The sequence below is a fragment of the Hypanus sabinus genome, chromosome 4 (genome assembly GCF_030144855.1).
Source record: "Hypanus sabinus isolate sHypSab1 chromosome 4, sHypSab1.hap1, whole genome shotgun sequence".
Taxonomy (NCBI): domain Eukaryota; kingdom Metazoa; phylum Chordata; class Chondrichthyes; order Myliobatiformes; family Dasyatidae; genus Hypanus; species Hypanus sabinus.
The window spans coordinates 118724706-118742111 of record NC_082709.1 but is presented as its reverse complement, the minus strand read 5'-3'; the positions used below and the strand labels follow the sequence as shown (position 1 = coordinate 118742111).

At 40.0% G+C, this 17406-nt stretch overlaps 1 protein-coding gene across 1 annotated transcript in view; it reads left to right on the top strand.

Annotated features, from left to right (window-relative positions):
• The window catches only part of LOC132392335 (adhesion G-protein coupled receptor G2-like), a 35298-nt gene that overhangs the window by 4985 nt on the left and 12907 nt on the right, over positions 1-17406 (top strand). Inside the window, exons 3-9 of the mRNA XM_059966152.1 lie at positions 643-799; positions 1042-1185; positions 1919-2044; positions 3481-3526; positions 3790-3893; positions 4952-5073; positions 15101-15369. Of these exons, the coding sequence (XP_059822135.1) occupies positions 643-799; positions 1042-1185; positions 1919-2044; positions 3481-3526; positions 3790-3893; positions 4952-5073; positions 15101-15369 (968 nt within the window). The remainder of the gene's footprint in view (positions 1-642; positions 800-1041; positions 1186-1918; positions 2045-3480; positions 3527-3789; positions 3894-4951; positions 5074-15100; positions 15370-17406) is intronic.

Sequence of the window (17406 nt, the reverse complement as noted above, 5' to 3'; positions counted from 1 at the left end):
ATATATCGTAAGGTTGGCTTGGAGTTGGGTAGTGGGAGGGTGGGGTGGTAACTAACTTTATATGATTTTACTATGGGTTCTTAAGTGTGCTTTTGATATGTTTGTTTTGAACTGTGTAAACCTCTTTTTTTACTGTTTTTGTTTTGTTGCATCGTAGAAACTCATAAAAATTTAATAAAAAAACTAGATGGAGAGATACATGGATAGTAAATGTTTAGAAACAGTTTGAAAAAAATTCAAGCAATTGGTTCTATTTTGGATAGGGATCTTGGTTGGCACAGATGATTTGGGCCAAAAGAATAAATTCCATGCACTGACTCCATAACCTAATATTATTCCTCAAGCTTTTTCTAATTTAAAAATGCAGACAAGATTTCAAAGTTGTAATTAGTGAAAAAAGGAGAATAATGAAGATATTTCATCGTGCAGAGGGCTGAATACCTTTAAGATTTTCAGCCCATTTTGCTATCCATTTCACTATTTCTAGTTGTCTTTAGATTCAGTAAGAGTAGGTAATTAGATCTGTAAAATCATTGAACCATTTATTTGATTTGATCACATAAATTTCCACCTCTTTCTTTCTCCTGCTTTTTTGCACATGTAACTTCCTGCCAGCTGCTAACATAGATTGTTCTTCTCTAGACTAATACAAAGTGTTGACACAATTGGCCGGAAGCTGAATTTCACAACTGAATCAATAAACATCACCTCGTCCTCTTTGGCTCTGGCGGTATCCAAGATCAATGCAACAGGCTTCAACGGAGCAGACTTCAGCATCAGTGATGTCACCAACCTGCAGGTACCATGGCCGCAAAATTTCCACCTTATTTAGAAATGTCTGAAGCCAAAAAGTGGCCGGAGTTGTGCTTGGAGTTTGATAGCGAGAAAACTTAATGATAAATAAAAGATGTCTGTGATCGTGCTAAATTAAGAAATCTGAAATTTGCTGTTTCGAGTGCGCAATCCTCGCAAAAATTCAAAGAGCAACCTCTTGTTATCCAATTCTTAATGGTCTGTGCAATTATTGGTTTGATGCTTCAGGTTTCTCTGGATGAAGCAGCCCCTGCAGAAACATTTGCAGCAATTAAACTTCCACCTTCTCTGCTGAGCAACTTGACATCGGAGAATCATGAGCAAGCGTCAAGAGTACAATTCACCTTCTACAAAAAACCAACACTCTTCCAGGTAGAAGTCTAACTGCTCTTTTTGCTTATTTTTGCCTTTGAATGACTACAATGATCAGAAAAGAAGTTTGAAACTTCACACAAATGCTGCGGGTACAAGTGAGGAAATGGACTTCTTATTAGTTATTTATTTATTGGGCGATACTGGGCACAGTCGGCTCTTCTAGCCCTCTGAGCCATGCCGCCCCAGCAACCCCACCACCCTGATTAACCTTAACCTAACCAAGGGACAACTTACAATGACCAATTAACCTACCTAAGAATGTGCTATCTTTGGACTGTGGGAGGGAACCGGAGTACTGGCAAAAACCCATGCATTCCACAGGGAGACATACAGAGGCTCCTTACAGAATGGTGCCGGAATCGAACTCCAAGCTCTGGAACTCCCTAAGCTCTAATAGTGTCATGCTAACCTCTACGCTACAACGGAGCCCAGTCTTAGTGGCCTAGAACTTCCTGGATATTTGCTCTGTTGGGACAACATATATATGGATTGTGTAAAATTGCCTGAAAATTATGGCATAGGTCATTATTTATGCTTTGCCAAAACATCCTGGAATCTGATAACCCATGCCATATTTGAAAGCGTTCAAAATTAATTATTAAATTCGATCAATAATAGATTACCAGTTTCCTTGCCAGCTTTTAGGCTAGTGGTTAAGTAAGGATCATGTAACTAATTGTTTCTAGATTTACAATTCATTTTTTTTAACAATTATGCTCCATGTTATCAGGATCCCAGCCTGAAGAGAACATCCTCCTTGAACAGTTACATCATCGCATCCAGTGTTGCAAATCTTAGCATTGCTAATCTGACAGATCCAGTCCGAATCACATTCAGGAATATTGAGCCCACAAAGGTATTACCAAAATCAATGATCATTCTTTGATACACACCATTGCTATCCACTCAGTTTCCTGTCAGAAGTGGTTGGGAAATTTCTGTGTATGTAATAGAAAATATGATATAAGAATCGTATTGAGAAAGTTTATTTTAGGTCAGAATTGTAATGCCACAAAGGTTTCAAGACACGTTTTTATCTTGCACTATTCTTGGGCAAGTGAAAGTCAATAAATTAACTTCTAAATAAAACAAATCATAAACACAAGAGATTCTGCAGATGTTGGAAATCCAGAGCAACATCCACAAAATGCTGGAGGATCTTAACAGGTCAGGCAGCATCTAAGGAATGGAATAAACAATCGATGTTTCAGGCCGAGAGCCTTCTTCAAGACTGCAAACGAAGTGGAAGATGCCAGAATAAAAAGGAGAAGGAGGACAAGTTGTAAGGTGAAGCCAAATGGGTAGAGGAAGAGGGATGAAGAACAAAGCTGGGAGGTGATAGATGCAAAAGGCAAATGGCTGGAGAAGAAGGAACCTGATAGGAGAGGAGAGTGGATTATGGGAGAAAGGGAAGGAGGAAAGGCATTGGGGTAGGGATGTGATAGACATGTGAGGAGAAGCAGGAAGAGGCCAGAGTGAGCAATAGGGGAAGGAGGTGGGAGAAAAAGGTACCCAAAGGAGAAATCAATGTTCATGCCATCAGGTTGGAGGCTACCTAGATGGAATGTGAGGTGTTGCTCCTCTACCCAGACAGTGGCTTTATTGCGGCAGAAGAGGAGGCTGTGCATTGATACGTTGGAGCAGGAATGGGGATAGGATTAAAATAATTGGCCATGGGAAATTCTGCATTTGCAGATGGTGCAAAGTTGCTTGAAAATTTCTTATTGAAATTAATAATTAAAGAAAAGTGGGTGTGCTTTCTGTAGGGAGTCAAGACATCCAACATGTTTTTGATGAAACTACAGCAGCCAGTTTGTGTACAGCAGGCTTCTAAAGTAACAATGAGACTAACTTTTTAGTGACACTGATAAAGGAATAAATATTGACCTGGTGACATCAGGAAAGAGGGCCTCAGTTAAGTATTTCATTTCAAAGAGAACAGTCTCAGCAGCAGAATGCTACTTCAGCATCCTACTCAGACTTGCTTTGATTTTTAAACTTCCATGGGACTTGCACCCACACTCTTCAGACTGAACTATAGCACATATTTTAATAGGCAGATGCTAGATCTAATATCAGAAAGTTTGAGGAAAATTGTGTTTTTCATGCAAATCAATTCAATGGGACTTGGCTCCGGGTATTTATTAAAAGAAAATTAAATAAGTTGATCACATTTGAACAATCTTTGTAAAAATCTTGTTATGTTAAAGATGGTTAATTCTGTATAAGTCATACCCATCTTTCTTTTGTACAAAAATTGATACATACCTCCATTGTGTTCTTCAATTGCAGAATGATTTTAAGGTACAGTGTGTGTTCTGGGACTTCAGTAAAAACAGTAAGTACTCCTTGCCAAATTTAAACAACCCAAAAAAATCCACCTGTCCAGTATTTCTTCCTTATGTGCAGCAGTAAATACTTGCATACATTAACTTTTCACTCTCATTATTCTGCCTAGTTCTATAATTTACCAAGCTTTTTCTGCATCCTTTAATACAATCCACCCTCTCAGTTTCATCTTTGGAGTGGGTGCAATGGTGTTTGCTTTTTGCGTGCCAAAATTTAACTTCAGAATATTACAGTGCCTTCCTACGCTTGCAGGTGGTAGAGGCGGATGGAATTCAGATGGTTGCAGAACAGAACAGAAAGCTTCTAATGAGACATCCTGTGAATGTGACCATCTCACGCACTTTGGCGTCTTGCTGGTAGGTGAACAAGTGGAAAGACTTCCTGACCAAAACTCAACCCTTGTTAAATATGATTAAAGTACCTGCAATTTTCTAAGCGCAATGATTAAGAAAGTAAATAAAATGTTAGATATAACCTAGCTTAATGCTAAATGTATTGGCATCAAATAAGAATATCTTATTACTATAATTATCTTTAGAAAGACCTTTCATGACTTCAACACTTTTGACCTTTGCACCCAAAGAAATTTAAAACTATAATAATTCTACAAGATGTTTGCACCTAAATACTTTATAGCAAGCAATTACAAAAAAAGTTGGTAATAACCAGTGTTTACTCATAACTTTGATGCCTAGACTAATTTAACATGTGGTTTGAGGGTAATTAACAAAAAGAGCCAAGAAAATTTGCCCAGTAAATGTTCAAACTCATAATGTTGAAACTGATCATATATTGGAGTGCTGGAGAGGAAGAGTTTGGGAAAGTCTTGGAGTGGAGCATTAGTTTTACTTTAGGCATTTTACTAATAGCAGGAAATCATTTGACAGAGTTGTGACAGAGTGGCAGTCTTATAAAGAGTCTGAGAGTTCATGGTTTAGAAACCGTAGAGTCACCTGTGGATAAAATGACAGAAATTTACTGACACAGGAGGAGGTCATTTCAGCCATCATATCCATGTAGTTGTTAAAGATCTATCCAGACTAATCTGCCTCCCAGCACCGGATCTATTGCCCTCTATAGATCTATAGCTCATGGCTCTTCAAATACACATCACGGTGCAGTTTACATACAATGAGGGTTCCTGTCTCTATCACCCCCTTCAATAGTAAATTCTACACCACTACGAGACTCAAGGTGCAAACTCTTTTCCTCATTGATGCCGTTAAATCTAATTATCACAAAAGACATCTACAGATAACAAATATGTGAAACTATTTAAAAGGAGTTGATGGATACTGCTCTGAGTGCATAGAAAAATGCTGAATGAAGAGGCTACGTATTTAATTGCAATAACTCTTACCAAGATGAACCAAAGCTCCATTCAATGTAACTTAGTTTTCTGTTGTTTCCGCAGGATATTTCCAGAGACAAAATTGATGAACAGAACAACCGGATCCTTACTTTCATTACATATATTGGTTGCGGACTTTCCTCAGTTCTGTTGGCTGTAACCCTGGTTACCTATCTCGCCTTTGAGTGAGTCTCTAGTTTTCCTCATATACTTTCTAATACACCCAACACTGGGTGATTTTCTCTGCAAACCAGTGCAATTACAATATGTTCCATTTCTAAGATAAACCATTCATCCAAACTGTTTTTTTAATGTAACATGCCCAGCACTCCACTACACACTGAAGGTGAGTATAACTCAATGTGCCACGTACATCTCAGTCTTAGAAGGTGTAAATTCCCCCTCCCTGCCTTTTGGGTCTTAAGAAGTTTGGCACTTACAGGGAGTGCAATATGGTCATTTTCAAATAAGAGCCATTTGAATTGCATTAAAGTTACCAATTGTAACTTTAGTCATTAAGGTTATAATGAAGGATATGATTATAACCTTAACTCTATATTACTGCCTAGCCCAGGGGTGGGCAAACTTTTTGACCTGAGGGCCACAAAGGGTTCTAAAATTTGACAGGGGGGCCAGACCAGGAGCAGATGGACGGAGTGTTTTGGTAATACACCTCATACGAGAAAATAAAATATCATGGGATATGTAGAAAACATGTGCTTTAATTTCAATTGAAAATGAACAAATGCATTACAACAAAATATCTGTCTTTGAAGTCCCATGGTATTTAGCTATTTATTGAAATGTCTTTTAAAACACTGAAAATTAAAAGAATAAAATACAGCTTTTTTTAATAGTAACAGTTATTATTTTAAAGCACTGAAAATTCTGTTATCCTTCAAGATATTATCATCATCACTCTCCTCCTGACTGTCTTTATTTCAAAAACGGTAGGAGATGCAGGTCAACTTGTCCTGCTCCTTCTTATTCAATTGTCCCCTGTGCCAAAACTCAACAACGACCCGCACAATGACAGAACAGTGAGAGCGCGCCAATATGCGGAGCTCTGTGCTCGCAAATCCCCGCAGGCTATCTCCCTTAGCCGGAACGCTGGCTAATTGTGAGCCGGTTCGGATGTGCCAGGAAATGGGTCGCCACAAGGTCACAAAGTAAAGCGCAAATGTGGAGTAATACGCTGCACCTCAACAAAGGTCAATGTATATAGAGTGCGTCATCTATTGGGAAGACGCCAGAACTGCGGGGAAAAAACATTAACAAGGTTTATTAATATAATTTCATCAAGTTCTGCGGGCCGGATTAAAAAGCTTAACGGGCCGCATATGGCCCGCGGGCCGTAGTTTGCCCATGCCTGGCCTAGCCCTAGTAAATCTTTATCTCAATGTTCATCCGTTTACCTTTGCCTTAAAGATACTCAAGATACTCTGCTCCCAGTATCCAGTGAGTTGGAGAATTCCAAAGATTCTTCAAACCCTGGAGAAAAAAAATCTCGTCATCTCTACCTTAAGTGGATATCTCCCTATTTTGATGCTTTGTTTTAGTTCTTGAACACTGACTGTTCATACAGTAGATGTTTAAAAACTGATAACTGGACAAACCCATATGTTTCTATTCAAAGAAGAACAACCCCAAAGGCTTGGATACCATTCGCTGCATAATCTGATTTGCTGGCCCATTTCTATTTGTGGGATGTGACAATGCACAAATTGGCTGTTGTTTTTGTCACATCCACTAGGGGGCCAGCACACCAAAAACACTGCCTTTTGTGACAAGGTTGTGAATGTCTTCATATAAGAACATGAAAAATAAGTGCACAAGAAGCCAGTTTGTCCACTATGCTAATCTCCTCAACACTTTCCTGCTTTAAATCTGATCTCACTCATGAATATGCTGAGTCTTTTTACACTCTTGAGGATGGAATTTCAAACAGCTCTGAGTGAAGAAATCTTTCTCAATTTCTTTGCATTGCAGACATCTCACTCTGAAACTGTGACCCCCCCCCCCCCAAGATCTAGATACGCTAATCAGTGGAAACAGCAGTGCTGTATTTACCCTGTCAAGCCCTGTAAGAGTTTTGCAGATCATCTCTCACATTTAACTTTAGAGAATAAGAATGAAACTGTTTAATTTCTCTCATTGGATAGACCCTCCAACTCAGGAATCAGTCTTGTAACTTGAATTGCTACAGTGCAATGGGCTAATTGCTGGCTGATGGATTAATGTAACGAATTGGAATAGACAAGATAGCCTGAGTAGATTACTTCTGTGCTGTACAATTCTAGGATTCCTTGAACCTAACCTTCTCAGCACTCCTTCAATTCCAAGTAACACCTTGGAGTTATGTTGTCAAAGCAGCTGACATGGATCACCAACACCTCACTGACATGGACCACCAACACCTCGCTGACATGGACCACCAACACCTCGCTGACATGGACCACCAACACCTCACTGACATGGACCACCAACACCTCGCTGACATGGACCACCAACACCTCGCTGACATGGATCACCAACACCTCGCTGACATGGATCACCAACACCTCGCTGACATGGACCACCAACACCTCGCTGACATGGACCACCAACACCTCGCTGACATGGACCACCAACACCTCTCTGACATGGACCACCAACACCCCACTGACATGGACCACCAACACCTCGCTGACATGGATCACCAACACCTCTCTGACATGGACCACCAACACCTCGCTGACACGGACCACCAACACCTCGCTGACACGGACCACCAAAACCTCACTGACATGGACCACCAACACCTCACTGACATGGACCATCAACACCTCACTGACATGGACCACCAACACCTCACTGACATGGACCACCAACACCTCTCTGACATGGACCACCAACACCTCTCTGACATGGACCACCAACACCTCGCTGACATGGACCACCAACACCTCGCTGACATGGACCACCAACACCTCGCTGACATGGACCACCGACACCTCGATGCTTGTAAAAAAGCACAACAAAGACTCGTCTTCCTCAGAAAGCTGAAACAGGCCAAAAGCTGTTGCTGAACTTCTACAGAAGCACAATTGAAATCACCCTGACCAACAGCACCACAGTGTGTTATGCTAGCTGCACAGCTGCTGAGCGACAAGACCTGCATCGTGTGGTGAAGGCAGACCAGCGAATTGTCAGGATGGAGCTCCCAGCACTGGACACCATCTATTCCAGCAGACTCAGGAGGAAAGCAATCAGCATAACCAGAGACACCACACACCCCGGCCACTCCCTGTTTGACCCACTTTCTTTCAGCAAAAGGTTCAGGACACTAAAAACCAGAACAAATAGACTGAGGAACAGCTTCTATCCTAGAGCTGTGGCCTCCATCACACCACTCCCACAGGACGATGACTGAAACTGTGAGCACACACAACGACTCAAATACTTGCACTAATGGCACTTTGTGCATTACTGTGACATTACTGTGACTTATCCATTTAATGCAGTTTTTCCATTACAGTCTTGTTTTTATCTACCTCTCTATTTGATTGCCTGAGAGGAAGCCAAACAGAGTTTCATTGTACCTATGTATAATGACAATAAAGATCATTCAATTCAATTCAATTCAAGTATCTCCTTCCTGTAGCAGAAACACCAGACCTATTAAACATATTCACAATATTTCAGTTGCAGTTTTACCAAGACCCTCTGCAAAAGAAGCGAGACGTCTCTATCTTGTATTCAAGTCCTCGGGCATTAAGAGTCCACATACCACTTGTCTTCAATCAACTTGACTTCATACTTTCCCCCTCTCTTAAACTTCAATGTAGTAACTCTTTATTCATAGGGACATATTCTTAGCATGGACTAAGTCATGGATTGCTTAGTAATGTAGACCATTGGTACTATTCAAGCAACCTATACTGCAATCTTGTCTTGGGTTTATGGGCTTTGAGGTAATTCTCCTGATCCCATGTTTGTTTACATTCACTATCCAAACACAGCTAAATATGAAGACCTTTAGTGCATGATGATAAAACAGGACTATCCCCCCATGCTTCACACTACTTGCTAGTGAGGAAGAACAGAAAGGAAACAAGATTCAGGTTCAGGTTTCAGGCTGGTGTTGGAGATAATTATTCTCTGATACAACCAACATTGTACAAAATGTTTTTGGCAAACCTCCTCATGCTAAAAATGTCATTAGCTAATCTATTCTTAATCTTGATTAATGAGGCATTTGACATATTTAGGACTTGCATAGTAGAAAAGAGATGTCTGTTTTAAAACACGCATCCCCTCCTACATAGAAAGTCCATCTATTTTTATGAGGATTTATGACACTGACAAAAATAAAGGTTTGGATCAATATATCAAGGCTATTTTGTATTTGAATTGCTCAAGTTAATTGGCTTTGGAATGGCAAAAGTATTTTTTTCATTGTTTGGATTCAGTATAAACACAACCAGTAGAAAGGTTCTTTAGTATCGCTTCAGAAACTAGACTTTTATCTTGAATGTTCTTCTTCCCACCTCAGATGCCCCTATATTCTCCATGCCCTTCTCCTCATTTAAGATGTTAGTTATAAGCTAATCCATTGATTAACTTGTGATTATCTGTTTCCTTATGTGATTTAACTGGAATATTTTACTATGTTAAAGACATTCCACATATGCCACTTGTACTTTTTTTTTAACAATGCCAAGTTATTAATGGTCACAGGGCTTGGCATATGGGTTCTCCTTCAGCTGTTGGGTGTGGACCTGTAGCGGAAAAAGTTCTTATAAATGGATTTCACCGATTGAGGTGTGATCTAAGACAGTCACTTGTTATCCATTCTGATACAAATTAACTTACAATGCCTAACTCCTCACTCTTCAATAATACTTGTCCTGAGTGAGCATCTATGAGTGCTCAGTATTTATTGATATCCAGAATTTATTCACATTCCTGTTAGGAGTTTATGGTTATGAGAAGCAAACATAGAGTAGAGAGCTGGTATCTTTTTCACAGGGCAGAAATGTCTGCTACCAGAGGGCATTTAAAGTGAGTGGGAGAAAGTTCAAAGATGAGCAGAACAAGTTTTTCTTACATTGTTGGTGGATGATTGGTAGCGGAGGCAAATATGATAGTGGTTTTGAAAATGCTCTTAGATCAGCTCATGAATATACCGAGAATGGAGAGATATGGACATTATGTAGGCAGAAAAAATTAGATTAGTTAGGCATGTAATTAGTGGGTCATAAGGCCTGTTCCTGTTTTTGTGCTGTTAAGACCATAAGCACATAAGACACAGAAGCAGAATTAAACCACTTGGCCAACTGAGTCTGCTCCATCATGGCTGATTTATCATCCCTCTCAACCCTATTCTCCTGCCTTTTCCCCATAACCTTCGATAATAGCATTTGTTCTATGTTCTATTATTTGTTCTAAATGCTGGTTCCTACTCAGCTTCATAAATTTCCATTCACTTGTTTCATGACTGGGTTTCAGGAAGCGCAGGAAACCTGTGAATGTCATGTAAAATTGAAATCTTGTAAGAACATAAAACTTTAAGAACCAGCAAAAGAATAAGTTAAAGAGAAACTTTAAGAATGGTCTAGTCAGCCATTCAAGCCTGTTTCGCCATTCGCCAACATAGCTGATCCTACAATGGTCTCGACACTATTATCTCTCCCTCTCTTTCCCTAAATGTTAGAACCAGTGAGCTGCCCCTCCAAAGTAAAATACAGGGTAGTCTTCAGTTTGCATAGGTGTTCCTAAGAACTGCCCATAAGCTGATTCCCAAGTGTCAGAAAAATTAATTTTCAATAGTAATCTATGTCATATCATTCTACGCATACTTGCTATAATCACCGAAAATTAGAGCATTGGACAGGTAATTTGGCCTGTGATGTTTTGCCGATCTTAATACCCATTTTAACTAAATGTAATCCTCCTGTGTATCACCCATATCTCTCCAGTCCCTTCATATTCATGTCTATCTTAAAGCCTCTTAAACTCCTCCAAACTGCCTTCTTCCACTACTATGTCTGATAACCCATCCCAAGCAACAACCATTCTCTCTGTAAAAAATCTTGCCTCTCAGATCAACTTTAAAATTCCCCTGTAACCTTAAAAGCATGCCCTCGGGTCTTTGATATTTCTCCTCTGGGAGGATTCCAACTGGCTACACTATCTGTACCTCTAATAATTTTAAAAACTTCTATCAAGTCTCCTCTTAGCCTCTGATACTCGAGAGGGAACAACCCAAGTTGGTTCACTGTCTCCTTATAGCTAACGGTTAGCTTTTGTTTGTTTCATATACATCAACACATAGAGTGAAATGTCAACAACCATTGTGACCTGAGGGTGTCCCGGAAGTGTCACCATGCTTCCGATGCCAACGTAACATGAAACGTGGGAAGAAAACTGGAGTAGCTAGAAGAAATCCACATGGTCATGGGGAGAAGATACAGGCTCCTTACAGATAGCAATAGGAATTGAAACTCAACTACTGATTTCTGGCACTTTAAATGTTGAGCTAACTGCTACCCAACTGTGACACCTTCTAGTACCCTCTAATCCAAGCATCATTCTGGTAAACCATTTCTACACTCTTCCCACAGTCACCACATCTTCCCTACAATGGGGTGACCAGAATTTCAGAACTTCATGCCTAATCCTTCCATTTCCTTCAATAATCACCCATAATTAAGCTACAGGCTGAGTACCCCTCATCCGAAATGCTTCGGGACAGAAGTGTTTCAGATTTGGGAATTTTTTTGGATTTTGGAATATAAAATGAGATAGCTTGGGATCGCCATAATTTCTGACTCTGAATTTCGCAGTAAGCAGTCTTTGTTTGACACTTGTTTATTACACATGCGTACTGATGCAGTCATTCAACGTGTTAGGCTTTTATCAGCAACGATCTTGGCAAACTCACCAATGAATTTCTCTGCTGCTTCCTGATCAGCAGACATCTTGCAGGATCGCAAGACCCAGCAGCGGATAGTGAGGTTAGCTGAGAAGATCATCGGGGTCTCTCTTCCCACCATCACGGACATTTACACTACACGCTGCATCCGTAAAGGAAACAGCATTATTAAGGACCCAACCAACACACACAAAATGCTGGTGGAACATAGCAGACCAGGCAGCATCTATAAGGAGAAGCACTGTTGACATTATGAGCCGAGACCCTTCGTCAGGACCCCATGCACCCCTCATACAATCTCTTCTCCCTCCTGCCGTCTGGGAAAAGGCTCCGAAGCATTTGGGCTCTCACGACCAGACTATGTAACAGTTTCTTCCTCCAAGCTATCAGACTCCTCAATACCCGAAGCCAGGACGGACACCTTGTCCTATTGTCCTGTTTATTATTTATTGTAATGACTGCACTGTTTTTGTGCATTTTATGCAGTCCTGTGTAGGTTTGTAGTCTAGTCTAGCTTCCTCTGTGTTGATTTTTTTTTACGTAGTTCAGTCTAGTTTTTGTACTGTGTCATGTAACACAATGGTCCTGAAAAACATTGTCTCATTTTTATTATGTACTGTATGGTCGAAATGACAATAAAAGTGACTTGACTTAACTTTTATCACACAAATCTTTAAAAATTTTAATGCCATGCCTCTTCTTAAATTTCTGCAACCAGCCTGCTGAATATTCATAACTACCTTTAATTGTCAGTTTGTCATGATAGATCTCTGTGTGTTTCATGATCAGCTTACCGTTAAGCGATATACGTTCACTTCAATGCTGATGAATCTACTCTTTCAATACAAAATCAACGTCTTAATTTTTTGCTAAATGCAGTGTTTTACAATTTTTTTATTAACTTCTGTTCACTACATAAGTGAAATCAGTTCCCAGAACAGACTGTGGTGCACAGTGACCTGAACATTGCCTAGGAACCATGCCAGGCCTTGTGGAATTGTGACGTCATGTCAGTGCTCAAATACATTTTGGCTTTCAGAAGTTTTTGGATTTTGGGATTTTCAATAAGTGATACTCAACATGTAATAGAATATATGTTATACTATTGAAAACCCCTGGTTTCCTTGGCTGTGCAAGTTTAGGGAAGGCACACTCTGGTCTCGCTAAACCCGTGAGATCGAGACAGATCTCCCACCCCAAACATCGGTTTGTGTGGATGCTGTGCAATTTGCTGCCCTGCTAAAAATTAGTGTCACGAAATAACAGACAGTATACCGCATGCAATTAAAGGAATTATAGTTATGAGCCTTAACTGAAGGGTTAGTGAAGGAAAAGCAGAGGGTCTATTTTAATTAAAAAGGTAAATGTGCACAAGGTGGAGCTCAATGCTTCATTAATATTCACTGATCCTTAGATGATCTTGCCACCGAGTTTCATCAAATCACAGTCTCGCAGCGGGTCGAATCCTACGACTGGTTCATTCCAGCTTTTTCTCTGTTCATCTCCCGCCAAAAAAAACCTCAAGACCAACTTTAATGTCCCTCACCAAAGACCTCTCCCCCAGTTCCACCATCCTAATTGGATGGCACACATCCCCCATCATCCCTTATCTCCAACAATAACCCAAACAGGCAGAAAGCAGAACAGAGTGCTCTTACAGAACTACTAAAGTGAAATACCTACGCCATAACAATAAATACGTGAACCAGGGCATTACACTATATTGAGTCATGAATGAATACCACTGAATATTTTGATTTATTTTCCTTTTTTTCTCAGCTCAAGCTGGTAAACCTGAGGTACAGGCATTGCCAAGCACACTCATTTCTCAATTGCTAGGAAAATCACACTTTTCTAGTGGTATTTAGTATTGTGGCTTTCTGGAGATCTACATAAATATTGGTGCGAATGCCTGATTATTTAATGCTATTGTGTAGTGATTTTGCAGTGACACCAGTTGTGGATAGTACCAACAGGATCGTTAAGGACCCCATCACCCGGGTCATTCCCTGTTTTCATTGCTACCATCAGGAAAGAGGAACAGAGGCCTGAAGGCACACACTCAATGATTCAGGAACAGCTTCTTCCCCTCTGCCATCCAATTTCTAAATGGGCACTGAACCCTTGAACAGTACCTCACTACTTTCTTGTTTCTATTTTTGCACTACTTATTGAATTTAACTATTAATATATTTTTAAAATTTTTTTATTAGTTTTTCAAAACATTTTACAAATTAAAATACCCAAATCCCAAAGAGGAACATTAAAACAGTGCAAAATTAAGCATACAATAACAATATGCTACAAAGGAAGAGAATTTAACAAAAAAAAGCACCCAAATTAAAGACAAGTAAGCTTAGTGGAATTTAACTATTATATATATATATTTACTGTAATTTACAGGTTTTTTGTATTATTATGTATTGCATTGCACTGCTGCCACAAAGATAACAAATTTCAAGAGAAAGGATGATGATATTAAATAAGATTCTGATGCATACCCTGTTCCTGTCCTATAGTCTTTCAACTTCCTCTTTTAATTCAACATATTTCAGGCTGCTTTTCACTTATTGGCTTCTGTGTTTGGAATGGCTATATCTATTAAGCAAGTTATTATTATTACAAGTTTGAAAATTGTATGGGAGAATTTACATAAATTCTGGCTTCCATAAGTGAGGTTATTTAGTAACTGGGAGGAGGAGCCTGACTGTTTCTACATTAAAACAGAAAGCCTGTAAGAAGCCCTTTATCGAGTTTGGAAAGGAAGGGCTTGACCTGAAGCATCAACTGTTCATTTGCCTCCATAGACTCCTCCGGAATGTTGAGTGTTTCTCCAGGTTTGCAGCACCTACAGGCTCCCTTGTGAAGCCACATGAGTGAAAGCTCGGAGACTTTCTTTCATTTTCACGGCTGTTAACTGCTTTCCCAAAGCCCAAAACACAAACTTATTACTGTTGAAGTATGTCCCTCCTCCACAAAGTAATTCAGAGTAATGACATTTATCAGCTTGCCTAGCATTGTATTCATCAATTCACAAGCAGCAAAATCAAGTAGTTACCAACTCTGGATGTTGTAGTGGATGTAGGATGTAGGGCAGTGTTTACAGTGTTCTTATAAGAAATAAACAAGTTCCCACATTTGTGATTAATTTAGTTTGATGTGGCATAATTCCACTATTTCTCCCTCCTCCTTGCCCTAATTTAAATCCATACAGTATAACAAAATGGAAATATGATCACCGTGATCACTAATGAATGAATGACTAGTAACAAATCAATTTTTCATTTTTCTTTCAGGAAACTCCGCAGGGACTATCCCTCAAAAATCCTAATAAATCTGTGTACTGCCCTATTATTTCTCAATTTGACATTCCTCATTGATTCATGGATTTCGGGCTTCAGCATCAGGGGTCTCTGTATTGCAGTGGCTGTGTTCCTCCATTATTTCCTGTTGGTTTCCTTCACATGGATGAGCCTTGAAGCTATCCACATGTACCTGGCTCTTGTTAAAGTATTTAACACATATGTGCGCAAGTACATGTTGAAATTCTGCATCATCGGTTGGGGTAAGTAAGTCCAAAGTTTTTCTTGTTAAAAAGAAAATGTCATACACAAAGTTGACTTTTGTTGTGCATTAGGTCAATGCAGGAGTGTGGAGGTGGACTCCCCAAGGAAGATGATTAGGCTGTGCAGTATTTCTCTTTCCATTGTCCAACCCAGGTTCCAGTCATTTTGAAGAACCCAGCCCCATCTAGCTCTCTTTCATTTTCAAGCATTACCATCATCCTCGACAACCTTCTTCTCTCAGTGACCTCAACCCATCTTTTCTGGCTGCTACCACAGCCTCTCTCCTAAATCCCTAACCTGCCATTTGACATTTTTCACTTTGGTAACACCTCTGAGGTTTGCTAGTGAAATTTGTAATTTGGGAGTTGTGACACAGGCTGCCACAAGCCCCCACACAACACCTAAAACATCTAAAATTCCCTTTTGAACCACCAATATTATGAAGCATGTATATTCTGTAGGTCAAAGTTACATGTCATAGATAAAACCTTCTCACGTCAAGACACCATATTAATGAAAGCAATTGCACTTGTTTGTTTCACAGCTACTTCCATCAATCATAGCTCCCTGCCCCATATGTTCTTTGAAGAACATGCTCTATTAATAGTTTTCTTTGCATGTTACAGTCAGCAAATCCTTCACCCGGCTTGTAAAGTTAGATCTTAATCAGTCTTGGTTGACGTCATTGCTGACTTGTATCTCTTTGTGCAACTGCTTTTCATATATAACACTTAGAATCAAAGACAAATTACAATTTTTTCTCATGGCATTTCAAAGTAATTCCATTTCTTGAAAAGTATGTTGTTTCATATTAAAAAGAAGTTGATTTCCAAACTCTGTATGATGCCCAACATAAATGATGATGGAACAAAAGCAGTAGAAACAGGTGTAGGTCTTTGGTCTCCTTTATCTACTCCATCATTCAATAACGTTGTGGATAATCTTGTACATCAGTTCCTCACACAAAGTGTCAGAGGAACTTGGCAGGTCAACTAGCAACTGCAGAAGGTAATGGACTTTTTGTGTTCTGACCTTTCATCAGGTCTGAACATTAGAGGGGAGATGGCCAATATAAAGAGGTGGGGGCAAGGGGTTGAGCAAGATCTGGCAGGTGAGTCCAGGCAAGGAATGTGAAAGGCAGATGATGGCTGTCTGGTTTTTGATATTTTATCTTTCCCTTCTCCACCCTCTTCATCTGCTCTTCACCTACACACCCATCCCACTGATTGCCCTCCCTACCTCTCTCCCTCTATTCCATGCTCTACCTTCCTTGCTGATCACATTCATTATCTTCAGCCCTTTGTCACTTTCTTCTATCCCCTCCCAAGCCTCTGCCATCTACTTATCAATACCTTATTTAATTATCGCCCGCCAGCTCTTGCTCCACCTTTCTACCTACTAGTTATTGACCTTCTTCCTTTCAGTCCCGATGAAGCGTCTCAACCTGAAACACTGACTATCCATTTCTTTCCATGTCTGACACACTGAGTTCTTCCTGCGTTTTATGTGTTACTCCAGATCCCAGTGTTCTGTGTGTCAGTTCCAATCTCCATGCAATTCACTCACTATTACAAAATCCACCAGACAACCTTGAATACAGTCAACAACTGGAAGCCAGAGCTCCCTTCAGAAAAAGAACACTAGAAGCTCACAAGCTCTTAAGTATTCTCCTCACCCATGGACCGAATGCATGTGTTCTGTGGTGCAGACTGAACCACAACCAGGGCAGGAAAACTTTGAGTATCTTTGGAGACACAAGAGACTGCAAACTGCTGGAGGAACTCCACAGGTCAAGCAGGATCTGTTGGGGAGGGCAATATAGAGAGGAGAGGGGAGTGGTGAGACAGACTAAGTTGGATTGATAGAGTGAAAAACTCTTTTTCTATGTCATTACTGTATATAGATAATTTCCCCACAATACACTGAGGGAGTACAAGCAAAAAATAATAATATAATTCTGAGTATAGACAGGAGGCTGAAGTTAGAGAGAGATAAGCAGGAACACAAAGGGATAAGTAAGAGAGATGATAATAGGA